At 50.8% G+C, this 24,181-nt stretch overlaps 8 protein-coding genes across 8 annotated transcripts; 3 read left to right on the top strand and 5 right to left on the bottom strand.

Annotated features, from left to right (window-relative positions):
• Positions 1-1,727: 1,727 nt before the first annotated feature.
• BDV14DRAFT_209102 (mediator of RNA polymerase II transcription subunit 12) lies at positions 1,728-6,961 on the top strand (the record flags this gene model as incomplete). Its single annotated transcript, XM_073775570.1, has 6 exons — positions 1,728-2,343; positions 2,394-2,991; positions 3,039-3,243; positions 3,294-5,367; positions 5,420-5,643; positions 5,695-6,961. 6 exons carry the CDS (start codon positions 1,728-1,730, stop codon positions 6,730-6,732), a joined length of 4,755 nt encoding a protein of 1,584 aa, XP_073632955.1. The 3' UTR covers positions 6,733-6,961.
• Positions 6,962-7,428: 467 nt separating this feature from the next.
• BDV14DRAFT_195528 (uncharacterized protein) lies at positions 7,429-8,391 on the bottom strand (the record flags this gene model as incomplete). Its single annotated transcript, XM_073772243.1, has 4 exons — positions 7,429-7,457; positions 7,529-7,640; positions 7,737-7,851; positions 7,919-8,391. 4 exons carry the CDS (start codon positions 8,389-8,391, stop codon positions 7,429-7,431), a joined length of 729 nt encoding a protein of 242 aa, XP_073632954.1.
• Positions 8,392-9,748: 1,357 nt separating this feature from the next.
• On the top strand, positions 9,749-10,901 carry BDV14DRAFT_195527 (CIA30 family protein; the record flags this gene model as incomplete). Its single annotated transcript, XM_073772242.1, has 3 exons — positions 9,749-9,836; positions 9,896-10,123; positions 10,177-10,901. 3 exons carry the CDS (start codon positions 9,749-9,751, stop codon positions 10,899-10,901), a joined length of 1,041 nt encoding a protein of 346 aa, XP_073632953.1.
• Positions 10,902-10,950: 49 nt separating this feature from the next.
• Positions 10,951-12,069, bottom strand: BDV14DRAFT_66804 (phosphoribosylaminoimidazolesuccinocarboxamide synthase). Its single transcript, XM_073777256.1, has 2 exons — positions 11,841-12,069; positions 10,951-11,752 (listed from the first exon to the last, which is right to left on the bottom strand). Exons 1-2 carry the CDS (start codon positions 11,988-11,990, stop codon positions 11,000-11,002), a joined length of 903 nt encoding a protein of 300 aa, XP_073632952.1. The 5' UTR covers positions 11,991-12,069; the 3' UTR covers positions 10,951-10,999.
• Positions 12,070-12,230: 161 nt separating this feature from the next.
• Positions 12,231-13,996, bottom strand: BDV14DRAFT_163980 (glycosyltransferase family 69 protein). The gene is made up of 3 exons (XM_073767118.1): positions 13,321-13,996; positions 13,041-13,266; positions 12,231-12,980 (listed from the first exon to the last, which is right to left on the bottom strand). Exons 1-3 carry the CDS (start codon positions 13,915-13,917, stop codon positions 12,583-12,585), a joined length of 1,221 nt encoding a protein of 406 aa, XP_073632951.1. The 5' UTR covers positions 13,918-13,996; the 3' UTR covers positions 12,231-12,582.
• A 165-nt stretch (positions 13,997-14,161) lies between these two features.
• On the bottom strand, positions 14,162-17,271 carry BDV14DRAFT_186958 (cytochrome c oxidase subunit VIa; the record flags this gene model as incomplete). The annotated part of the gene is made up of 6 exons (XM_073770898.1): positions 14,162-15,692; positions 15,727-15,784; positions 16,560-16,614; positions 16,772-16,931; positions 16,994-17,018; positions 17,106-17,271. The coding sequence occupies 6 exons, from the start codon at positions 17,269-17,271 to the stop codon at positions 14,162-14,164; spliced, it is 1,995 nt and encodes a 664-aa protein (XP_073632950.1).
• Positions 17,272-17,532: 261 nt separating this feature from the next.
• On the top strand, positions 17,533-19,755 carry BDV14DRAFT_66706 (DNA-(apurinic or apyrimidinic site) lyase APN2). Its single transcript, XM_073777254.1, has 6 exons — positions 17,533-17,601; positions 17,661-17,673; positions 17,728-17,773; positions 17,824-17,956; positions 18,006-18,715; positions 18,763-19,755. The coding sequence occupies exons 1-6, from the start codon at positions 17,574-17,576 to the stop codon at positions 19,705-19,707; spliced, it is 1,875 nt and encodes a 624-aa protein (XP_073632949.1). The 5' UTR covers positions 17,533-17,573; the 3' UTR covers positions 19,708-19,755.
• A 1,647-nt stretch (positions 19,756-21,402) lies between these two features.
• BDV14DRAFT_66722 (putative anaphase-promoting complex subunit Apc5) lies at positions 21,403-24,153 on the bottom strand. Its single transcript, XM_073777255.1, has 7 exons — positions 23,346-24,153; positions 23,201-23,294; positions 22,736-23,147; positions 22,566-22,689; positions 22,408-22,514; positions 22,223-22,359; positions 21,403-22,175 (listed from the first exon to the last, which is right to left on the bottom strand). Exons 1-7 carry the CDS (start codon positions 24,061-24,063, stop codon positions 21,458-21,460), a joined length of 2,310 nt encoding a protein of 769 aa, XP_073632948.1. The 5' UTR covers positions 24,064-24,153; the 3' UTR covers positions 21,403-21,457.
• Positions 24,154-24,181: the final 28 nt, after the last annotated feature.

Here is a 24,181-nt window from a genome sequence, read left to right as displayed (position 1 = left end):
CTGATTTCTCGGTCTCAGTATGTGCTTACTAGGATAACACTGCAGTCTGCAGCCAGGACCTGTTTGCTTGAGCGATCTCTGTACTGTATTTATCGGGTTCTCCGGGCGGCCCCAAGACATCTAGCCTAGCCTACACCGTCTGACTTGTATGCCCCCCAAGCGCCCCGTTCTGCTAGTTCTGGCCCCCTGGCTTTAGCTTGCTTGGATACGGCGCTCTTTCCTCGAGTTGCATTGTTGCATATGATCATGGGGGAACGAGATCTGCTTCATTATGTGCAGGTTCCTTGATTGTGTCCGGATAAAATAATAACCAACCCTTTGGCGACTTTGCTGGGTCAAGGAGGGTCGAAGTCGCCCTTAATCATACGGTGTGTCATGCCACAGTGGACGCTATCTTCATACATACTCAGTACATACAGCACCATCGGGAAACAATCCGACAGCAAGAGTGGATGTCCGAGACTCTTGGTCAATGCGGCTTATGGAAAGTGTTGTTCAAACAAAGCACGAGAAAGATCGGCTGATTGTCACTCTCGGCAAAAGTACGTAGACTAGACTATGAGTGGAAGGTGATTTCTTTGTCAAAGCTGCACAGAGATCTATCCAATCTTCCTTGGGTATACATCCCACGGCCCCTGCGTTGAAACAACAGCCTTCAGCGCATCGACTAGACCTTATCGTCCAGTTGTCTGATGATCTGTTCGCTAGGATGTTCCAATCGGATTGGCGAATCTCGCAATCAGCGGATGTATTTCCGCGCAACGCAGAACTCATCTGATGCCAAGCAAACGAAGGGGATTTACCGGCAATCCGACCGTTCCGTATCAAGCTCATGATTCAGGGATCCGATGACTGGAGGCAGGGTTCTTCGCAATATAATAAGTTTTGGCGTAGTGCGTAATACTACTTTAGTAGTGGTGGCACAACTGTTGCCCAAGAATACATAATGTTCCGTGCTATGCATGGCTAGGATGTAGATAGCAGGTGCAGGCTGAAGCCCGCTTTTTGAGTGCTTGATGTAGCTGCAAGGAATAACGACTAGTCAATAAAATCGAATTTATTATTATGTAAATCAGCTGTACCGAGACAGCGTCACCTCATCACCTCATGATCGCAGAAAGCGTGGTCAGAGGTAGTCCGTAAGTGTAGAAGAAGGGTATCGGGTCTGTAATATTACATCAAGCAAAGGCCGTCGCCCCCGAAAGAACCAAAGAATGTTAGCCAGCCTTTACCCGACAGTACCAGCTCCACCTTCTTGGATGGTCAGATCTGCCCTCAGGAGTGCGACTCTCCCTCTTGGTCCTTACGTTATCTGGAGATTCTCGACGGTATCTCGGTCTCCGTCTTCGGCCCTTTCCTGCCTTCTCCCGGATTGCTTTTGCTTCTTCTTCTCTTTCTGACTGCCTAAAATTCCCTTTCTTTCACCTCCAGACGCCTCAACCGTGGGACTCCTTCACTGCAGTCTCCCGCCAGCCACTCATCGTTCCGCGGTTGTTATTTACCGCTCCTCCCGCTTCTCTCTAAAGTCGATCAAGGCCGCCATACTGTTCGATCTACGACTTGCCCACGTTTCGCGCAGGAGATGTGAAAGGTGGAATTGACTGTTACAGCATTAGGCAGACACCCTATACCCTGAACAAATATACCGCCGACCCTCGTCGAACCGCTCTCCGAACAAATACCTCCAATGACCAGACTTCCGCCGCTTGAATCACCATGAAATTGACATGATACCTCACTCTTCTGCCGGCGTCCAATCCTGGGGTCAGCCCCTGCGCAAGTTCGATAGCGGCGCTTGTCGCATGGACGCTCCTCAGGCGATCAACACCCCCGATCTCCGGCTCGAACGGCAGCAATCTACTCCCGTCCTTCCGCCGCATACCGGGCAGCCGGCAGTCATCGATCTTACATCGGGTACAAATGATGCGCAGGACAGGGAACCACCAGCAAAGCGGTTAAGGCTCGATATATCCGCTGGGTCGACAGTGAAAGATGGTAGCCCTGCGCTGGCGACAAGCGGGGAATCAAGGGTCACTCCGGGCATTGCGAACACGAAGTCTTCATCGCTTTCATGGCGTGGTCGCCCAGTATGGTCTTTCCAAGCTATGATATCCGAAGCGACCACCGGCGGCGAAATAACTGAGGAAGATGCAATGTCATCAGATGAGAGTAGGAGGCCTACATCACCTCCTCCGCTTCCGCATCTCCCTTGGAGCGGTGCGCGGCTGGAGCGATTCGGCAATGATACGGCAAAGGCGCCAGATGCTGGTGCGCCGAAGAAGGTGCAAACCACTCCGTTCCGCATCGAAATACCATCTATCGCACCGGTTCTCAAGGGAGAAAGTGGGTATCCTCCTCGGTCGACAGTGTAGAACGAGTCTAACGAAGCTTAGGGTATGCCGACTTTACACCATGGACGGGAAATCATCCGGAAGATGTATTGAACGAACAAACGGTGAAGCAAGGCCATTACGACCGCACGCAAGTCTCTCAGAACGAGTCTAACACTGCACGCCCATCACTCTATGCGCAACTCAAACACCGTTCTGGCCTGCATATGCTCTCATCAGTCTTCATGGCCGCGCTGGAGAAAAGGCAGAACCACAATGCCGTCAATGCCCCTTCGAGCTTCAAGCCGCCGCCCCGCGTTACCTTGACCGATAACAAACGTGAGGCATGGCTCCGTGACCTTGCCAATCTCAATGTGCCGCTGCGCAGGTTGAGCCGAACAATTCCTCACGGCATCCGAGGGAAGGCGCTCCTTGATCAGTGCTTGAGCAAGTTAATCCCGGTCAGTCGAGCTGTATGGCTTGCGAAATGCGTTGGCGCGAACGAGATTCGAGCTTTCAAGCGCAAGGGCACAAGTGGTTCCTTAGCAATAGGCTTGGAGGCGAAATGGGTTCGCGAATGGACGAGCGGTGTGCAACAATTTCTTGAGGGAGTCATAGCTGCTTGTGGCTCGGTAGAATGGAAATCAAAGATGACATACGCGTACGTTTGTATAAAGATCTGTTTTGACTCTTTCTAACACCATGCAGGACCAGCTTGACTGCTCGCTTGTTCTTTGAGCGCTTGCTCGACCATGATCAATACTTTACCTGGTTTATCGCGTCCTTGGAGGCTGCTTCGCTCAACATGATCCCTGTGTGGCTTTTGATGCTGGGCATCTATTGGGACAACATGCTGCGGTACAGAAGACGCGGACGGCGACTCGCCGAAGTGCTCCTCGAAAAGTTGCATCAGGTAATATGCTCTTATCCAATGATTATCTACATCGAAGCTAACAAAGATAGATAACGCAGCTACGACGACCTGCATTATTGCAGCCACTTGCGGATCGACTTTCATGCTGTATACGGAAATTGGTCCTTGAACATACTTCATCAGTAATACTCCCGAGTTCTTGGGAGAAGCACAAAGAGACTATTCTTTCTTGCTTGAAGATGAAAGAAACCGCAGACAAAACAATATTCGACAGCCTTGCGGAACGCAATTCGCGAATCCAACTGCCGCAAGCTAGACCAGAATCAACATCACAATCTTCGCAACAACGACTCGTCCTATTGTTCGACTCTATACGCTCATCGCATGATATACCATCTACATCCATTGCATGTCTAAACGCCCTCGAAGACAGACCAACTCTAGTCACCAAGCTCCTGGAGTGGTCGGCGACGCCATTCCGCTCTGGTGTTCGCCGTGTATATACAGCCGCACGCCTTCTTCGGAAGTGGAAAATGTCCGGCATTGACATTGAATCCTATATAATCTCGTTCTTAAGTGCCATACAAGACTCGACACAGCTGAACATGGATAATGTTTATCATATCGTATCTGAGCTCGTCAGATCTCAGACCTTTTCTATTAGCAGGTACCTTCAATGGCTCATGGCCAAAGGAGTTACCAGAGACGACGGCACCGTCTGCCTCCTTACTGAACTCCCTATGGGTCGTCTACCAGAGCATGTCCGCAATCTTCGCCAGACCCTATTAGCTCGTGCTGGGTTGTCCGTGGCCGAAGAGAGCTCTACTATTGAAAGCTTGAAATCCTCCATAAGCCAACGCCTTCCGAGCATCTTCCATGGTCAGACCAGCAACACCGTGCATACGGACTCGTCACAGCTCAGTCTGTCGTGGACTGTCAAATCCGAGGTCAGCATGTGGATTCGGCAAGGGGTGGCCAGGCATCTGAGGGATACCACCAGGAAACTTATCGGGCGCTCGCTCTCTATCGACTCCAAGGTCTCTGCTTTGACCTCAGAAGAGTTTTACTGTATTCGAGAAATTCTGGAGGGCTTTGGCGACCTCTCTATCCTTGCAGATGTTCTCAAGCAAGCTTCAGAATGCGAGGATAATGTGGTGCTCGCATCGGCCTCTGATACCTTCAACTACCATTTTGACTCCTTGTCTATCATTGGTGCCACTACAGATCTATTCAGGGCGCTCATCGGGTCTTATGCACGTCTCAAGCGGTTCGGCACTCTCAATCTGGACTTTGTGTTCTCCCTGATTGAGCTCGGCTTGCGCATCCCTGATGAGTCTAGTACTGTCTCGATACTCCGTCAGGATCTAGCACGAATTGAGAGCAAATCAGCATTGGCTGCACCGTCGCCACTCTCCGATCATAATCCAGGAACTTTCGAAGGTGTTGATGCCTCGTTTCAGGACAAGCTTGACCAGCTGCTATTCAGCGGAAATGGCATAGACGAGTCGACGATGAGTTCGGTTTTCAGCTCGCTTACCATGATATTGACAACGGACAGTGGGAAAACCAAGATGTCCCGAAAAGATGCTTGCAGATATCTCGCCTACCTCCGGCCTTTCAATCCCAAATATCTCGATACCATGTTGGTACGATATGTCTGTGTTCTGCTGAAAGACTCGACCCGGCCTGCCATGTCTCAACTTCTTCCTCCTCTCATTGGAGTTGGATGCGTGACAATCTACAGTTTTGTTCTCCTCGTGAAGAAACTTTCAGCCCACGACAAAGCAGCAGCGATTTCCAATTTGGACAGCCTGCGGCTAGACCTTCTCGAGCTCCTTGTTCCTCAAAAGGAAGCTACGCCGGATTTGGTCACTTACCGCTTTCGTCTGGCGCAGCAAGAGTTCCTTTCGAGATATCCTGATGAAACCTTGAACATCATCAATAATGCGATTCCGTTGTTCGAGTCACATCCTCAGGGCGATGCACCGGATTCAAGGCGCGGCGACCTTCCAGCTTGTACAGCAGCATTACTGCGTACTCTACTGTCGCAAAATTCAAATCTCGCGGCAGAGTATTGTATGCGGAAATTAAGCAGTCATTCGTCCTTCACGGCAGTTTTGGAAAGGGCGGTTGATATCCTCCTGGGCTTTGATTCACAAGATGGTTCATCCCCCTTGTCTTGAAGTTGATTTACTCTCAGCTAACGATTGTTTAGAAGCGGATCCCTCACAAGCTGAGAAGGTCATTCTCATGAACAACGACTTCTCACTTCCTTTCTGCCAGCTGAAACTACAACTTTTGTTCAACGCGAAAGCTGGCGATGAGGTCAAGAACAACATAGTCGATGTGATGTTCAAGGCTGCGGTTGCAGACTCCCGCTCGAAGAAGTCCCACTGGGTCGGTCTTGTTAACTTGATGAACCAAGACGCAGCCCGACAGGTATGTCACTGCGGACCTCGCCGATAACATTATGACGACTGACTCCTTTAGATTCGCGAGCGAGCCGAGAGTAGCTTCTTTTCTGTGGCAATGTTTGATGAGTCGCTTGATGACGACTCTGTGTCCACTTCGGCGGCCAGCAACAACTCGATTGATAGCGCGAGACTGTACCTGACGATTATCGAAAAACTGGCCTACAGCATCCCCGAGAGCGGCGTTCAATCCGTTGCTCCTCTCCTTGTAGAAAGGCTAGATATCCTTCTCCAGAAGCTCATCATCATGCAGAACAATGCGCATAGCTTCGCCGAGAACAGAAATACTGCCAGCTCGGGTCCAGTCGTCATGTCGCGCTTCAACTTTGAACGGTCTCTAGCTTTCTGGTTCTCCGCCTTGCTGAGGCTGACTGTTCTCCATCGGGCTGCTTTCACAGCTCCATCACCGTTAGGCACGAAAGGTGCTAGCCTACAGGAACAGACCCGGCTGTTGGTATCGATCTTCTGCATAGCACTCGCGCGGCTTCCCGACAACATTATCCGTCTCTTCCCGACGGCCAACTACTTCCCGCACACTATTCAGCCCCAGAACTTCCGGCCATGCCCTGGGATCTTGTTGCAGACCCATGCTCTAGACGTCGCAGCATCTCTCATCGACTCCTTCCCAGACGAAGCGCGCCATCAATGCGGCCGTTTCCTGAAAGAGAAATGCCCTCCCTTCCTCCAATTCCAGAATGATCGTCGATTCCTCTACCTTTTGGGACCAATGACGGAAACCACTACTTTTCCTATTTCTCAACTCCCTGCTTCTGTTTCTTCTCCTGCTGCTGGCGGCTCTACGCCGACTCCGACCCCTGGTGGGCCGACCAACCAGTCACAGCAACAACAAACAGTCGCTGTCCCCGGATCGATTCCTGGATTACTTGAGAATACGAATTCCGCTGCGGACCGCCTCCGCATTCAACACCGCGGTCGTGTTGTTGGGCCTTATTCTGTGAGGCCTTGGGAGCTTCTCGAAGACGCCGCTCCCATTCAAGGCGTCAACGACACCGCTGTTAGCCTGAAGCTTTTCGACGCCAGGCGTGTCAGAGCTTGATACAAATATCATTTGCTTATATGAACACCTCAACCTATTCAAGTTTATATCGTCATTGACGCTCTTTCCTCCTATCTTTTCTTCCGTTTTTGCATATACTTTGCATCGCAGTTGGATTTTTGGTTCATATCCCATCACTATTCATATCCATTCGTCATGATACCATACAGATTCGAGCTTAAGCCAAATTTTACGGCGGTTATCCTTTTGGGTTCTTGGTATACCTACTGGCCGCGGTTTTGCATTTTTAATTTTGATTGTTTTGTTGCACCAGACCACTTGGTTGATGTTCTACCTACTTATATTGTACATATAGAAAGGCGTTAATTGGATGATGGGAGGTCCACGAGACCTGGGTATGACTTGCATTTGCGATTCCTGTTTGACTGACGACATGGCATACCATACCGTGGAATATCTACAATATATTTTATCTTAACATGAATACTCGACAGATCTTCTGTTCCTTGTTGAAGAGAGCAAGTAATGTGTTGTATTATCTTGCTCTTAATCGTTATCCTCCCATTCGGGTTTGCGCACCAAGGGAAACCTCCAAGCCGCTCTTGATTGAGCAGACTTGGTAAAAACCTTGAGCAGGAGTGAAGTAGCGCTAATATACATATAACGAAATCAAACATGCAAGATGGGAAAATACATGAGAACAATACAAATAGAAACCAAAAATGAGGACGAAGTTCAGCAGGTACCTTGCAGAGCTTGCTGTCCTGTAGAGGGGTAGAGTTAGCTTGAGTTTCTTGGAAGACCTAGGAGAAGAAGCAGAAGAAGGATGACTTACTCTGTTGCTCCAACTGCACCTGTCCATCCCTCGCCAGTTCAATCCTGACGCACCGCCCATTGAGAAAGAGTCGCTTGTGCCTAGCGAGAGCTTGTTGCGCGTGCTCGTCTTTCTGTGCAATATGTTAGATCCATCCAATGCCGTCTATGTACTCTCATGCATGCACGCAGCAGGTTGAACTATGGATAAGGATAAGCGAGCAACATACCAGGAACTGAACAAAGGCAACAGGGTGCTTCCCTCCCAAATGCAGATGCACAAAATTCCACCCGATGTCGTTGAAGCCGGCTCGGATCGTGACGATGTCGATGCCCGGTGGAAGGCTTCTTTCGTTAGTTACCAAGCTCTCTCTATATACGTCGTTTTTGAATTAGGGTAGGAATGATTTACTTCCCAACCATAACCTTTGCCGTCGCAGGGCAGAATTGCTGAGCGTTGCTGTCGTCGATTATGTCCTTGTTTTTCGGTGCCGGAGCCGGAGCCGATGTATAGGCGTATCCGATGCCGTTACCGCTGTAGCCGTGGTTATAGTTGTAGTTGTAGTTGCAGCTGTGACTATGATTGTAAGTGTTGTTCTCGGCCGTATATTGAGGAGGAGGAGGAGTGTAGTAGCCGTAGTTGTTGTAATAGCCGCAGTTGATGTTGTTGCTGTAGTACACCGGGTAAGAGTACTGCGGGCACTCTTGATACTGATAGTAATATTGCGCGTGAGGTGCGTAGCCGGGCACGCAAGTTTGATGAGTTGAGCCGTCCATGTTGTTGTTGTTGTTGTTGTTGTTGTTGTTGGCGATGGCGCTGGGAGGGGATGAGAAGGTGGATGATGAACTGGGAGAAGGGGATGAGTACTGCGAAACTGGACTCATGAGGATGGCTTTAGAAAGAAGATAGAAGTAGAAAATGGCCAATAAAGATGGTGATAAGAGTGTTAAGAGTATAGTAACGAAGACTAAGATGTTAGATGTGCTTAGCGAGAGGCAGAGCAAGATATAACGAATGGTGATAGAGTGCTTGGGCACTGATATACGAGCGAGAGAGATGGTTGTAAGAGAGAAAGAGAAACCCAGAGAGCAGAGAAATGAGGGGCATCTCTTATTCTGCACTGCAGAGCTGGACCTTGCCTTGAGAGACCTGCATGAGTTCTCGGAGCACATGGCCAGGTACTCCTTTGAGCGTAGAAAAGTCATCTTGAACCTTCGCGCCAGGGGAACATTCAGATCCATACAGTTGGCATGAGAACCACGGTTTCTGTTTACTATTTCGGGCATATTTGGGCCCATGTGTTGCTGGAATCGCGAGCTCTGCAGCGAAAGGTGGTAAGGGGAAAGTTACAGAGGACTGGATGTTGGCTGCGTAGGATAGGAAGTGTCTGTCATGGTCTTCCAAAGCTCCCTGGCCACTCGAGTGTCTCAGGACCACCAGGTGCGGAAGTAACTGTTGCAGGTCTGAGAAATCATGCAGGTACATTCGGACAGTAAAGTCCTATATCCGAACCAATTTGTCCCTGATCATGACCAATGACTTTGTGGCGGACCTTGATTCCGTTAACCCTAGTTACAGCCATGTGGTTAGGAACAATAATCCAATTGCCTAGCTGCTATTTATATTCTACCTGAGAGCACGCTACCTGACCCAGGCTCCCAGATAGCCCGCACCAATAGGAAAAGCCACTACTGGAGCTTCCTGACCTGCATGGCAGGTCCCGGTGGCATTGCCCTGGACGAAGTTTATTCCCATCTGCTGCCACCCAGTGGAAAGATGCGCCCAAGTTCCTACTTTTAGATGTAACACGCAAGCTTGATGTCAGAGGCGCCATTTGCAGCAAAACCCCATGGAGTTGATGTCCTAACTCCGCGTCGGTAAACATACAAAGAATTATAAGTTGGAAGTTCCTTCCTCCCAGGCATGGACAAGGTTATGATTCAGGAACTACCCACAGTCAAAAGTCTATACTAGTAGCTTTACGCACTTTCCACCGTGACAGGAGCATTCTGAAGCAAAACATCATGGTTAGACTTATACTCAAGCAGAAGTAAAGATGGTGGTCTGATGTCGTCCTTAGGGCTGCTGGATGTAGATAATGCCGATACCGGAAACAGGTCAAGGCGGTGGCAGCTACCGTGGACGTCATCCGGCCTGAGGCTCCCAACTTATCTTCGCGGCTTCTCGACGAAGACCGTCCGCGTCAAAACAACAATTGTCTTTCAATCTCCGAGCTTGAAGATGATTCCAACAGCATGTCGTCTGGCTGCCAAGCCTCCAAGCTTCTTCAAGAAGAGCACAGAGGAGTTTGGCCGCCTGGCAAGAATCGGTGCATTCCCTACTTCAAACTGCCTGTTAACTGAAACTAATTGCTATGTCCTGGGCTAGCTTGGAACACCGAAGCTCTCCACACTCCCACGAAACCATACCACCTGCTAAACTTTGAAGATGAATCGACCGTCGCCAGCTGCAAGACAATGGCCGATCGTGCCGTTGGAGGTTTTAGTACCGCGACCATCGACTATGTCCCCGCCGATGCGTCTATGCCCGCTCACGCAAGATTCCACGGAAGCATCTCGACTAAGCTGCCGAATAACTGGAAGATACAGAGAACAGGTATGCACTCCGCGCTTTGCTGCGACAAGATAAGGACTCACGCGCTTCTCTAGGATACGCTGCCTTCCGTAACCACGACAGAGGATACTGGCTCTTTGGCCGATTATACTGGGATCTCGACCCGTACACCTTCCTAGCCCTACGAGTCAAGTCCGATGGCCGACGATACACCGTCAACATCCAGACCGATACTATTGTCGAGACCGATATCCACCAACACCGCCTCTACACACGCCATCACCACGTGCGCGACTCCTCTCCCCTACCCGACGATCCTCTCTCACCCTACGCATCCCCCGAGGCGGCCGAGTCGCCTGAGATTGCCAAAGAAAAGTACCCAGGCGGCATTCCGCCTGCCCTCTCTGATGTTCCTCTGCCGTCTACAGTCATGTCCTCCATTTCAGCCACGACATCCGGCTCGACCGGCTGGGAGACGATCCTTCTACCGTTCAACTCGTTCGTTCGGACTAACCAAGGGCTTGTCGTAGAGCCCCAGACTTCGATTATCAGACAACGCGTGAAGAGTGTAGGAATCGGGCTTACAGACAGAGTTGAAGGGCCTTACGACCTCCGCATTCACCGGATCTGGGCAACGAATGGGATGAGCCCCGGTGAGCACGACGAGGAGGTCCGTATCTGCGGAGACGCTGCTTTGCCTGTTGATGAAGGCGTGCGCACAAACTGGGTTGTCTCGCACCGAGACAAGCCCATCGCGAAGGAAGGAAGCAAAGAGCCTCAGAAGAAGGGACTCAAGGGGCTTAAGGATGAATGGGATTAAGCAAGCGCGAGCGAGCACATTGAGATTGTACAATACATTTTATACCGAATACCACAAGAATTCATGATTGAGGCCTTGACGGCCTATACTAGGATAACCTAGTTACCCCCCGTAATGCGCTCCCAAGCCTCCCTATACTTCTCACTCGTCTTCTTCGCAATCTTCTCCGTCATGCTAACCCCAGGCTTCCCCTTAAGCCCCTCCTTGACCAACCAATCCCTCAAAAACTGCTTATCAAAGCTCGCCTGCCCACGCCCAACTTCATACTCATCCTTGGGCCAAAACCGCGACGAATCCGGAGTCAACACCTCATCAGCAAGCACAACATCCCCCGTCTCCTCATCAACCCCAAACTCAAACTTCGTATCCGCAATAATCACCCCCCTCGTAAGCGCATACGCATGCGCCGTCTTATACAGTGTCACCGCCAATTCAGCAACTTTATCCGCGTACTTCTCCCCGATAATCTCCTTCGCCTTGTCGGGGTGGATATTCTCGTCGTGCTCGCCCTGCTCGGCTTTTGTAGACGGCGTGTAGATCGGGCCATTGGGGAATATTTCGCTCTCTTGCAGGCCAGCGGGGACAGCGAGACCGTGCACGGTGCCGCTCTTCTTGTACTCGTTCCATGCGGAGCCCGTGATGTACCCGCGGACAATTGCCTCGATAGGTAGAATGCGGAGTTTACGCACTTGCATCGCGCGGTTCTGGAGTGTGGGCCGCAGGGACTCAGGGATCGAGGGCGGGAGGTCGAGTGTTATAAAGTGTGTCTTTAGCGTTGGGATTGCTTCTTGGAGGAGCTGGAACCAGGTTTGTGTGCAGAGGGTTAGGAGGATGCCTTTTTCTGGGATGCCCTGCAATCAATCAATTCATTTCTCGTTAGCTATGCTATGCCAATGCCTTTGATACAGGTAGGGTAGGGGTCGTTTCAATGGGACCTACATTCTCCATAATCACATCGTAAGCGGAGATACGGTCCGTCGCAACGAAGAGCAGCGTCTTGTCGTCGACTTCGTACAGGTCGCGAACTTTGCCGCGGGCGATGAGGGGCAGGGCGCCCTGGAGGTCGGTGGTTGTGAGGACGTTGGCCATTGTGGGTGTTTATATATGGATTGTGTGTATAGATGTTGAGTGAAGGTTGGAATTGGACTTCAAATTGGATTGGGCGATGCGTCACTGGATTTTTTTGGCGGGGTCGGTTGCGCGGGTCGAGGGGTATATGCGGTATCGGATGTGTGCCTCAGGTTTGACTTATCGATACCTATGTTTAGATCTAACTCCGTCGATTGCTTGACCTCATATTTGAGTTCAAGATATTTAGTGCTTATATGTGTGTTATTTGTATTGCAATGCTATGTTTATAATGTACATCATGGATTTTATAACGCAGCTGGCCAAGTCCGAACGTCTAATGTGCAGGTGCGGCAGACTGGCAATCAGTCTGCCTAGTCGTCGCAGCAAGCTTCTGAGCTATTCGCTGTAAACCAAGCGCTCTTGACCGCAACTGAGGTCTATAAGCTTCATGTTCGAGCACTCAGAGATGCGCGAAAGAGAGCTGAAGCCATTTCCTGGTGGATTAGGAAGTGAATACTTCGTAGTAGCCCTGGTAGAGAGGCGCAACTGGGATCGGCCCGCGCTCATATTTTGCCCGTTTTGAATCTCTTCATATATGGACCACGCGAGGTCATGTTCCCGTCGCCTGTACTTCATCGACGATGCACCACCCACCGCGCTCCTGGTGATTATCATCTTCAGCTTCCCAGCTAGAGATTCGGCTTCGTATGGACCAACGAGCGAACAACGGAAAGCTGAACCAGCGTTGGTATCTGCACTCCCAGAGAGCTTCGAATATCCCCCAGGTAGAGAGCCAGTGGCTGGAGGAATGAGTGGCCGAATATGACGGTTCATCATACCCCACGCGAACAAAGGGGTTGAGATAGACGCCCCTTCGTCTCGAAATAACGTTATCCGCATGAATCAGGCAGGTGTCAGAAGCCACAAGACCCTTTGATGTGAGGCCATCAGGGAGACCTCGGAATCTGACCGGCCGGGTTGAATAGATTGCTTCCGTGGACATGAAAACTGAAATTGAGCATTAGTCTTGTGTCTACACTTTTGATGAAATTTACAAGTTTGACATACCCATTCCATCCCAACAGCTGTGAACAGGCACTGGTAGCATGTACTTCATGGCTTCTCTTGACCTGGACGCGTAAAAGAAGGGCCACTTTTGCATGACGGGCTCGCGGTCTTCCGCGTCTCGTAGAGCGAGGAGGTTGGACTCGGATGGAGGCTTGAGTATGTCGAACGAGCAAGCTGCTGTATATGCCCCATAATTGGTGTTGAGAAGACCCAGTACATCGTCTTTCTGATCGCGCATACTCATCAGCTCGATCTCAACCTCTGGAAATGCACCACATACCGTGAAAATGACATCGCTCAAGAACAAGATCCGATCGAAGAATATTGAAGAATCTCGAAGGTCATACAGAGGCTTGAGAGCCTGATTGCGCAGTCCAGAAAGATAGGCAATGCGCTTTTCATCGGCCGGTGGCCTCTTCAATGCTTCGTCCGTGGTACTTGAGTCCGAAATGAGGATACTCCGTTGTACCCCTACCGCACCCAACGTCGAATCGAGTCGGCGAAGCGCATCCTTTGTGCCTTGACTGCTTCCAGTCTCATATACACTGACATATAGATTATCCGCCCCGAAAACACCGGCAAGTTCGACGAGGACTTCGTTCCATTGGCTCGGCAGCGTCCGCTCTTTGTTCCAAAGCGCACTAGCGATGAATATCCGCTGTCGCTCCGGAGGCCTGTAGTCTAGGTGCGTTTGCTCTTCGTGAAAGTGTCGATGGATCAGGAGAATGTCTGCTGTATTCCAAAGGGCGAATATGATGAGGAAGAGTTGGAGGAGACGGCGGCGGAGCTTCGGATAGCGCGGCAGGTGTCGGAATATCGATAAGGTCAGGAACGCCAGTCCATGGATGACGGACTCGCATGCGTCTAATACATGCATTTGAGATTGCAATTGATCGGAGCGCACTCGAGATCAAGCCTGGCTGCTCACATCAGGCCCAGTGAGTGTCGACGGAGGTCTCGTGCTCGCCGCGGAGGTCGGAGTCTCGGACTTGCGTTGATGGACGCGTGGAAGGCGCCAAGCTTCGAAACTACCTTCCTACTCTACAACCATTCTGTTGACAATTCAAGAGCAGAGATATTAATTCTATCGTCTATCAATGGGGATATATTATACAAGAATCTCAAGCCCACTTGAACCCTACTTCCTCCGCGTATCGATCGAACCTCTCAGGATCCCCGGAAGGCTCCGCAACAGCAACATATGTATCTGGTCGGATCAAGTACGCTGCATTCTCTTGAAGTCCAGCTGCTTGACATTGCTTGCCCCAAGGATATTTATGCAGCGAGATCCTCCTGCTCTGGCACCACTGCTCCAGTTCCGGCTTGGCTGCTCCATAGACATGGACTTGCCAGCTGATCGACTTTAAGCTCTCGAAATTGTCAACATTGCCTGCCAATGCCCATGGCATACGATCCCCTCCGTGGACGTAACCAGCAACTCCAGCAGACAGATTGCTATGCCGATACTCAATCCAAAGCTGGGAAACCTTTCGAAATATGTTTTGCCTGACGTACCCAATCTTGGTCAGCAGAGGCGCAACGAAAGGAACAACCCAGGTTCGCATGGTTTGAGCAAGGTAGCTCTGTGATACAACGGCATTAAACCCGCTATCTGTCGTATTGACCAGCACATTCGCAAATGCGCGACGTTCCACCTCATAGCTTTCCAGCAGCGATAGGTCTGCCTGTCCTTTGATAACTGCGGACAGCTTCCAGGCAAGGTTGATTGCGTCTCCAATGCCAGTATTCATTCCCTGTCCTCCAACGGGGCTGTGAATATGCGCAGCATCTCCGACCAAGAAAGCTCTCCCTTTACGGAAGGCAGCTGCAACACGGTGGTGACTTCGATAGGTGGAGAACCAATTCAGCTTGTCGATTTGCAGCTTCAACGTTCGCCTCATCTGAGGAGCAACATCTTCAAATGTGATCTCGGCTCCTTTCTTTGAGATCTTCTCGTCAATGGCTCCGGATATCCGAGCTCGTCGACCCTCGTCGTATGGGAATAACAGCATAAACTCGTTCTGGTTGAAAGTAACATTTGCTTCGCCGTTCATTGAAGGCCCGGTGCCCTCGAAATCGGCGACAAAAAACGTATGCGAGTACGTCGCGCCGGCGTATTCGATGCCAGCAGCATGACGAACGGCTGAATGGGCACCATCACAGCCGACAATGAAAGTCGCTTCGCAAGTTTCATGTTCGCCAAGTTTGCTTCCAATGCCAGTTCTCTTCAGCCGTGCCGTTATTGACGAGTCATTCTCCGTGAATTTGGCGAGCTCTGTTCCTCGCTCAACCTGGACTCCGAGGGAGTTCAAGCGCTTCTCCAAGAGCTTCTCATGCTGATCCTGAGACAAAATATAAATGAATGGATATGGCGTTAGACTCTCTCCTAAATCACCGACAGGGATTCGCCCGCGGTGAGTGCCCTCAGACCAAACATTCGTCGCTCTGATCTTGTGACCTCTTGAGATGGCGTCTTCGGCGATGTCGAGCTGTCGGTATAATTCTAGTGTTCGTGCTTGGATTGCCAGGGCTCGAGAGGTAGTCACGTCGATGTTTGCCTTGTCGACTATGCGGATGGAGATGCCTTGCTTGACTAGCCACAAGGCCATGACGAGTCCAGTGGGACCAGCGCCAACGATGAGAACGTCAGGGCTGCTCATTTGGTATGGTAGGTGTAGAAGTATACGGAAGTATAGATGTAGGTAGTAGTCGGGTCAAAAACCAAGTAGAACCCACGTCGTGATCTCAATGAAATTGATCAATATAGAAATTTTGAATAATAAAACTCCTAGCAAGACTTATTCCTCCCTCTCGTATTTATACATCTCCCACTCATCCTCTCAGCCCCAAACCCAAGTCTGGTTGAGAGCGGAAAGCACTCCAGCACGGAGCGCCGACACGCCGACATTCGCGAATTTCCCGCTCGGCCTCCCGCTCTAGCACCGATCGCACCGCCCGTCCCGATATATTCCTCGCTATGACTCCCACAGTCACCTGGACCATATAAGCGCGAACGCCGATCTACGGATGAATGTATGCGAGGTCCACTTGAGACATTTTGGTTTCGAGTGGTTATCGTGTATTAGGCCTACTTTAGTTCAGGGTTGGATTTACGTCAGGTTAGGTACCTCTACGCATGTTATGCGGGCTGCCCTGCGTCATGATTTTGGGTGCTATGGGTAGCTTGTTGGGTACTAAGTAACTTACCCGTCAATATCCTATTATGAGGCTCATTGCTATTGCCTGAGCTGCAGCCATCGGGGTTATATATCGCCGCTTGACACGGCTCCCACACAGGCGCGAGGCCTACTTGTGAGTGGACATAGGAACGGTTCTCGTATATAGTAAATTTCAAAACGGCAAATGAGCTTGTAGGGTACATAGGAAACTCAAAGAAGCATAGTGATAGGCGACATCTTCGTCAACAGAGACTTGAGACTCTAATTTCTGGACTTTCCGTTCTTCTAGGATAACTGTACATGTCCTTCGTGTTCCGGGTTAAACACAGTCCTGATCCACAATAGATGCGAGCATCTATTTGTCCTTGTTGTGGAAGTTGACGTAGGAGTTCCAGCTGTGCAGTGTTAGTGGTTGATCATTCTGTAGACAAGAGAGCTTATTTCGAGTCGATCGCGCGGCTTGTCTGATCGTGGTACTTACAAGATGGTCTGTGAAGTGCAAGAGTCAGTATTCTGTCAATTAAGTATCAAGGGCTGCAATTGATAACTCACCTTGTCACCGTCTCCCCAAGGGAAGTTCTTCGAGCGGATGTTCTGGTAGGGGTACTCAGTACGCTCCTCCAGAGGAGTCATGTGCTCCCAGTGCTCCCAGTGCTCGTTCCACTGGCTGTAAGCATTCCAGGCACCGCCGGCCAAGCAAGGAATCACGGCGCTGTAGCATTATAAGTATGACTGCATCGAATTCGAGGAGGGGGCACCGATGGCATGACATACAAGATGGAGAGCTTGAGCCAGAGACCTAGAGTGCCAATGGGTCAGTATCATTCAGAAACACCAAGCATTCACTTTCGAGGGGCTCCAGGAAGCTCAAAAGGGCGACACATACTGCTAGTAGAGGCAGCGTGGTGCTTGACGGCAGCTCTCTCGCGGTTGAACTCGTTGTCGGCAACCCAGGAGGGGAGCTTGTCGGTGCTGTTGAAGCGGCGCTGGACAGCAGAGCGAACCGGAGCGGAACGCTGGGCAAGGCGAAGGGCACTGCGCTGAGCGATCATTGTTGCGGTATGAAGAGCGAATGGCTCGGGCAGCTGTTGTTCTCGATCTTCAAGGTGGGAATATCAGACGATGCCGGGCTCGGGTGGGCAGACAAAAGCCGCTTAGCGCTTCCCGTGATTCGTCGTCTCCGGCCACAACCGTCACTTCCTTATGTCAGCAGCCTTGCACCTCCCGCGTGATGTCACGCGAAACACGAGTCACGTGCGGATATCAACTGTAGCTCTGCTTGATCTATCAAGTACTTCTTCTCCCGGTAGCAACATAGATAGAACATGAACAATTGAGGCTCATAGCAGCCGGCATGGGGTTCCGCATTACGACATGGAACGGTGAGTCGCACGGACTACTTCCCAAATTGTGACAGTAATACTAATACTTGTTCGCGCAGTAAACGGCATCAGGTATGCGATTGATTTTGGAATTGCTACTGGTTTCCGCGCTCTAATGACGGCTAGGAACCCATTTTCATATGAGCCATGGAGGAGTACGCGGACCTTTGAGGTAAATCACCTGTTACTTTCCTACGGACAAAGCTAACATGACCCAAACAGTCCATGTTCGATATCTTAGAAGCCGACATTGTTGTCTTCCAAGAGACCAAAATCCAGCGAAAGGACCTTCGGGATGACATGGTTCTTGTATCTGGGTGGGATTGCTATTTCAGCCTGCCCAGGGTAAAGAAAGGTTGGTCCCGATGAGGTTGTGAAACCTGTCAATATTAACAACGGACCAGGCTACTCGGGCGTCGCGATATACACTCGCAATGCGACATGTGCACCCATTCGCGCGGAAGAAGGACTGACGGGATTTCTTTGTCCGCCGAACTCACCAGTACCCTTTAGGGACTTGCCCGAGGATCAGCAGATTGGCGGATACCCAACGATAGAGCAGCTGTCGCAACTGGAGGTTGACGTGGAGACGCTTGACTCTGAAGGACGCTGCGTCATACTCGAGTTCCCGGCGTTTGTTCTCCTTGGCCTCTATTGCCCTGCGAGCCGCGATGAAAGCCGAGATGCTTTCCGACACAACTTCCTGGATTTGATGGACGCCCGCGTTCGCAACCTCACCGCTATGGGCAAAAGAGTGTTCGTTACTGGGGATATAAACATCTCAAGGGGGGAGATTGACGCAGCTCATGCGGCGGAAAACATCAGGAAAGGAGCTATTACAGAGGACGATTTCGTTACTGCACCCGCCCGACGTCTGTTCAACCATTTGCTCTCTGACGGGAAAGTAAGTGGTGAGCGAGATGAAGGAAGGGAACACCCAGTGCTTTTTGATATATGCAGGTCTTTTCATCCTGACCGCAAGGGCATGTATACTTGCTGGGAGCAGAGAATTAACGCTCGCCCAGGAAACTACGGCTCAAGGATAGACTATGTCCTTTGCAGTTTGAACATGCAGGATTGGTTCTCCAACTCCAACATTCAGGAAGGACTCATGGTATATTCAGCCAGAGGTTTTCCATACTTCCGCTAATTATTACCTAGGGTTCGGACCATTGCCCTGTATATGCCGAATTCAAGGACAATGTGTCTCTTAATGAAGGCCAACCCAATATTTTCGACATCGTGAACCCTGCAGGAATATTTCAGAACGGCAAGCGCCAACAGGAATGGACCTCAAAGCTTCTATTACCGCTGTCAGGAAAATTGATACCCGAGTTCGACAGGCGAAGAAATATCAAAGATATGTTCATGCGCAAACCGAGTCAGCCCTCGCAAAAGCTGTCCTCACCCCAGAAAGCAACACCAGCTCCATCAACAAAAGACATTGATGGGGTCGCAAAAACCACGAGCAGTCCTTCGACAGTCGCGAGTACCAATGTGCCCATTCCGACACCCAGTTCTAGTCCTCAAAAAGGGATTGTCCGCAAACGACCCATAAAGACAGAAACTCCTCCGGTCAAACGCTCGAAATCTGCGACCAGCCAAGTAGCCGCACCTGGAGCCGGTCAGAGTACTTTAAAGGGATTCTTCAAACCAAAAAGTACCCCTGCAATTGAGCCAAACAACCATGGAGCTTTGAAGGATGATCAGGCCGCGCCTGCTGGAGACTTATCCCCAAGCTCTCTCGAGTCGGCTAGCCAACAAGACTCTGAAAATCTGGCTGTGAAAGCAGTGCAAGGCGCTGGAGAGCCCGATACCTCGTCATCCGCGACCACTACATCGCCTCAGAAAGAAACAGGCTTCATTGATCCTGTCGCTAGCAAAGAGAACTGGGGTAGGCTGTTCACAAAAAAGCCTCCTCCAACCTGCGAAGAACACGATGAGCCATGTATCAGCCTCAAGACCAAAAAGCCTGGTGTAAATTTTGGTCGAAGTTTTTGGATCTGCCCCAGACCCTTGGGTCCTAGCGGGAACAAGGAGAAGGGAACTGCCTGGAGATGTCCCACTTTCATCTGGGCTAACGACTGGGACTCATCAACGATGTAGTCTTGCGGATTTGGTCTATGGAGTTATTTCGGGTTTAGTATGGGGATCCCCAATGACGATATCGGATCTCGTTCTCCACCCCCGCATTTCCTCTTTTCAGATCCTCAATGCTGCAAACTTCTGAAGCAGATACCTGCCCAGACTACTCCCTACTTTCAGGCTTGGAGAAGATGGCACTGTCCAATATCCCGACCGATCGACCTTCACAACACAAGATTCACTCGAGTACTTCTGGAGAGGCTTAGACCTCCCAGAAGAACCTCTTCGCTCCGTCTCCATCCCCAGCGACGAGAAACCCACTCTACCATCCTCCTTTAAACTCGGCCATCTCGCCCAATCCTCAATTGCGCTCTCTACCCTCCTCGCGTCAACAATCTACGGTCTTCGAAATTCCATTCCGCCACCAAAGGTGTCAGTCGACCGCAGCCACGCCTCAATCGAGTTTAAATCCGAACGACTCTACACGATAGATGGCAAACACCTGCTTCAGCTTGGGGACCCCTCAGCGGCGTACACAAAACATTAGACGGGTACGTCCGCGTACACGATGGCTTCCCACATCATCGAGCCGGCACAAAGGCCCTTCTCGGCTGCGACCCCGACGCAACGCGCGAAGACATCAGTTCCGCGATCTCAACCTGGCGCTCCCTCGATCTCGAATCCGCAGCGGTAAACACCGGCCTCGTTATCTCTGCCCTCCGCGACTACTCCCAATGGGACAACCACCCTCAATCCCAGTCCCTCCCTACCTTCCCAATCCACCTCCGCAAAATCGCCGACGCTCCCCGCCTAAACACATCACTATCAGCCCGCCTCGGTCCAGGAAGCGATAAACCCCTGCGCTCCCTGCGCGTCCTTGAATTCTCCCGCGTCATCGCAGTGCCCGTAGCAGGGAAAATACTCGCCGCGCACGGCGCGGACGTCCTCTGGGTAACGAGCCCAAATCTCCCAGACTCACCAAGCTTGGACCGGGAATTCGCGCGCGGAAAGCGCACAATTCAACTCGATTTAGATTCCGAGCATGATCTTGCAACGGCACTCAACCTAGCCAAGGACGCGGACGTCTTCATCCAGGGATACCGCCCCGGCGCACTTTCAGCCAAGGGCCTCTCGCGTGAAACACTCCTGTCACAACGACAACATGGCAGGGGTATCATAATCGCCAATATGTCCGCCTACGGCACCGCCGGTCCCTGGTCTTCAAGACGAGGCTTCGACTCGCTTGTCCAAACGGCTACAGGGATAAATGTCTCTGAGGCAGAACACTTTGGTACCGAACACGAAGCAGCGCGCGCACTTCCATGCCAAGCACTTGACCATGCGAGCGGGTACTTCCTTGCTGCTGGGATTTTGGCGGCGCTGTATAGACAGATTACGGAGGGTGGATCGTGGGAGGATGATGATTCGCTTGCGGGGACGGGGAAGTATTTGAGGTCTTTAGGGCGGTATCCCGGGAAGAGGGGGTCTGAGGCGCGCGATTATACTTCACCTACTGATGTGGATGATGCTTTCTTGGAGCGGGGGGAGAGCGGGTTTGGGAGCATGTATTTTGTTAGGCATTTGGGGCTTGTGGAGGGGGTTGATGGGAGTTGGGATTTCACGCTGAAGCCTTTGGGTTCGGATGAGAGGGTGTGGTTGTAAATTTGGATCGATGTTAAACTTCTTGTATTCTGTATTTCATTATAATAAATAGGACGAGACTTCTGGAACGTTCAGTCTCGGACTAATCTATCCACTAGACGCACGTCATTCATCCCTGCGAAGCCTTCTGCTTCCTCAAATCAAGATACTTCGCAGCATAGTCATTTGCAAGAACCGAGTCACCCGTGAGATGCATCACGGTCGCCTTCTTCGCCATCATCTCGCACTGCCCCCTTATATCCTCAATCTCTTCATACTGATCATAGGCACAATCCAGGTACCCGAGAGCGCGATTCATGTATTCCTTTTTCGCAGGATTATTTCCCCCCTCGCTCCAGATTTTGCCGGCGATGCCCATGTTCGCGTCGACGACGAGGGAGTATGCGCCCGCCGCAAGATCGCAGTCACTGCACTCTAGTATCTGAGGCATTATACTCTCGATCATTAGGGCGACGGCTTCGAATTCTTTGAGGCTGAGGAGGACGGCGCCTAGTGAGCATATGGCTTCCCAGAGACCCGGGAGCAGGCGCGAGCGGTAGGCGATGCTGGCGGCCCTCATTGCTAGGGAGAAGCCGCGCTGAGGCTGGCCCATTTTTTCGAAAATGCGGGCCTTGAGGCAGAGGAGTTTGACCTGGGGCTGGATGTCGAAGTTATCCTGGTGGATTGATTGTGCGGTTTTCTCGATGAGGTCGAGCGCTTGTGCGTAGTTGGCCTTACGTATTAGAAATTCGACGGAAAGGAAGGATAGATGGAAGGACAGGTCGCTATCCGGAAGGTCGATTGCTTGGAGCTGCGAGAGCAGATAGTTCGCGGCTTCTTGGTCGTCGCTGAGAATGAGTTAGCTTGGAATCATGAGTTTAGGAAACGAACGTACTTGTAGACTTTACGTTTCAGTTGGAGCACTCCAGAGAAGAATGCCCAGTACTGACTTGTTTTCAGAGATCGGAACCTTTCAGGACTCATCTCAGCCATGTGGGCGGACACCTCGCTATACCGTCCTTGCTGCGCTAGCTGTACATTGTGAGTTTTTGCAAGAGCATTGCTCGGGTTTTGACCTACCAACTGACAACTCCGGAATGTACTCTTCAAGTAATCCTCGAAAGGTGCACTGTTTCGGTAGCAGTGGCGAAATATCTCACTACTCAGCCAAGCAAGATGGGTGACACCTGTAGAAGAGAGTCAGCCAAATACAAATATTCGAATCAAAATCACAATACCTATTCTCGAGTACAAAGCAGTTTGAAGCAAAAGCTGTGGCCCCATCGAATTCAGGAGATTTTTAGTGACATTGAGATGCGCTGCTCGGACAATGTTCTCAATCGAAGACGCTAAACTCTCGCCCTGGAAAAGTCAGAGGCAGATATTCAACAACAGAAACCAACCTTACATTTTGTAGTTCAAGCTTCGCTTCGCTCAAAAGAGTCGTACTCAATAAACCCCACATTTCAGTCTCTTTTGCTTTCGCTTTGAGGAAGGCAAGCCCTTCTTTCTCATTTCCAAGCATCCCGGTGTTTTCAACATCTTTTATAAGCTCTGGAAAGGCCTTCCCAAAGTGATATAGCCAACTCATGCAGAAGTTCAGACAGTTCATGTCATGAGACTCTCTAGCTATGGACACGGCTTCTTGCATTGCGGATACAGCTTCGCCGTAGCACCCAAAGTCTGCTTGCAGAATGGCCAGATTGAGGAGCGCATACTGGTAAGTTCCTTTATCACGGCTATGCATCGTATAATCGAAGTAGCGATGAAGGTTGTCAAAGGACGACGGGTAGTCACCAGCTCTCCAAGCGTCCAGGAATCTAGGAAATTATCAGCCAAATACAGAAAGAAACCACTATATTAGAAAGCGCACCGGAGGTAATGGATCAAGCTCGGTAATGTCACGCCAGATGCGATGATACGCTTCAGCTGTGTTTTCATCCCCTCTGGCACTCTTCCACCAAACCCTGACTAGTTAGATAAAATATTCAAAGGTCATCAGAGGCAGAGCACCGTACTTTGTAGCTCGCTAATTTGGAATTCCAAGAGGCGCTCGACTTCTTTGGTACTGACGTAGCGGTCGTCCTCTTCATCGTCCTCGATATTTCCATACGCAACTTGGGCCAGGTGACTGTTTGTATCAAGGCCGAGCTCAAGTAAATTGATGTCAACAGACGGCTGCTCGTCGGACGGGTTCCTGCGCGCCCAAACTCGGTAGGTGGGCAGGCGATATTTGACGAACCCTTTCCAGAGCTTCACTGAATCGTGGAACTGCAGCCTTGTGAATTCCAGTTGGGCTCTCCTCACAAACGCGCCAAGAGGAGAACATCGAGATAGACGCATTCCACTGGATTCGGGTGCGAGGCCAGCATCTCGTTCTCTGATCAGTTCTTCTCGCGTTTTGGCAAGGATGGTGGATATTTCTGTGAACAACACCTCTAATGCATCGCACGAGTCGATTGACCAGATCTTCCGAAGAAACAGATCCCAAATCGATCGGCCAGGTATGGAGGAGGGATGTGCGATAAGAACTCTCTCCAGATCATCGATTGACACTGCATATTGCGTTGCCCGTTCACCGGGAGAGGGAAGTGCGTCCCCGGCGCCGAGGGGACTCAGGTAACCAACCACAAACGAAAGGACATGGATTGCAGACGAGTTTGGAACCACACCTTCGGTGTAGATATGAATGAGACACAGTAAGGCAACCCTGGACGGAGTAAGGTATCGACTCATTGCAGCTGGGGGCTATGCATTGTTTGTGTTGACACTTTTGGCGCTGGCGTTCAGGTCCTCCTGCAGCAGGAAAAGAGAAACGCCCAGCTGGAGAATTGCGGTAAGAATGCGTCAACAG

This window comes from Aspergillus stella-maris, assembly GCF_047715825.1.
Source record: "Aspergillus stella-maris strain CBS 113639 unplaced genomic scaffold BDV14scaffold_3, whole genome shotgun sequence".
In the NCBI taxonomy this organism is placed as follows: domain Eukaryota; kingdom Fungi; phylum Ascomycota; class Eurotiomycetes; order Eurotiales; family Aspergillaceae; genus Aspergillus; species Aspergillus stella-maris.
This window is presented reverse-complemented; position numbering and strand designations above follow the sequence as displayed.

Bases quoted from the DNA above. Each gene is read 5' to 3' on its own strand.
- BDV14DRAFT_66804 (XM_073777256.1), bottom strand. From the start codon at position 11,990: ATGGCCAACGTCCTCACAACCACCGACCTCCAGGGCGCCCTGCCCCTC. The intron at 11,753-11,840 runs GTAGGTCCCATT...GATTGATTGCAG, and splicing joins ACGATGTGATTATGGAGAAT to GGCATCCCAGAAAAAGGCAT.
- BDV14DRAFT_163980 (XM_073767118.1), bottom strand. From the start codon at position 13,917: ATGCATGTATTAGACGCATGCGAGTCCGTCATCCATGGACTGGCGTTC. The intron at 13,267-13,320 runs GTATGTGGTGCA...ATGCGCGATCAG, and splicing joins TGAGCGATGTCATTTTCACG to AAAGACGATGTACTGGGTCT. The intron at 12,981-13,040 runs GTATGTCAAACT...GCTCAATTTCAG, and splicing joins CAGCTGTTGGGATGGAATGG to TTTTCATGTCCACGGAAGCA.
- BDV14DRAFT_66706 (XM_073777254.1), top strand. From the start codon at position 17,574: ATGGGGTTCCGCATTACGACATGGAACG. The intron at 17,774-17,823 runs GTAAATCACCTG...TGACCCAAACAG, and splicing joins GGAGTACGCGGACCTTTGAG to TCCATGTTCGATATCTTAGA. The intron at 18,716-18,762 runs GTATATTCAGCC...ATTATTACCTAG, and splicing joins ACATTCAGGAAGGACTCATG to GGTTCGGACCATTGCCCTGT.
- BDV14DRAFT_66722 (XM_073777255.1), bottom strand. From the start codon at position 24,063: ATGAGTCGATACCTTACTCCGTCCAGGGTTGCCTTACTGTGTCTCATT. The intron at 22,690-22,735 runs GTAAGGTTGGTT...TGACTTTTCCAG, and splicing joins CGAAGCTTGAACTACAAAAT to GGCGAGAGTTTAGCGTCTTC. The intron at 22,515-22,565 runs GTATTGTGATTT...TCTCTTCTACAG, and splicing joins TGCTTTGTACTCGAGAATAG to GTGTCACCCATCTTGCTTGG.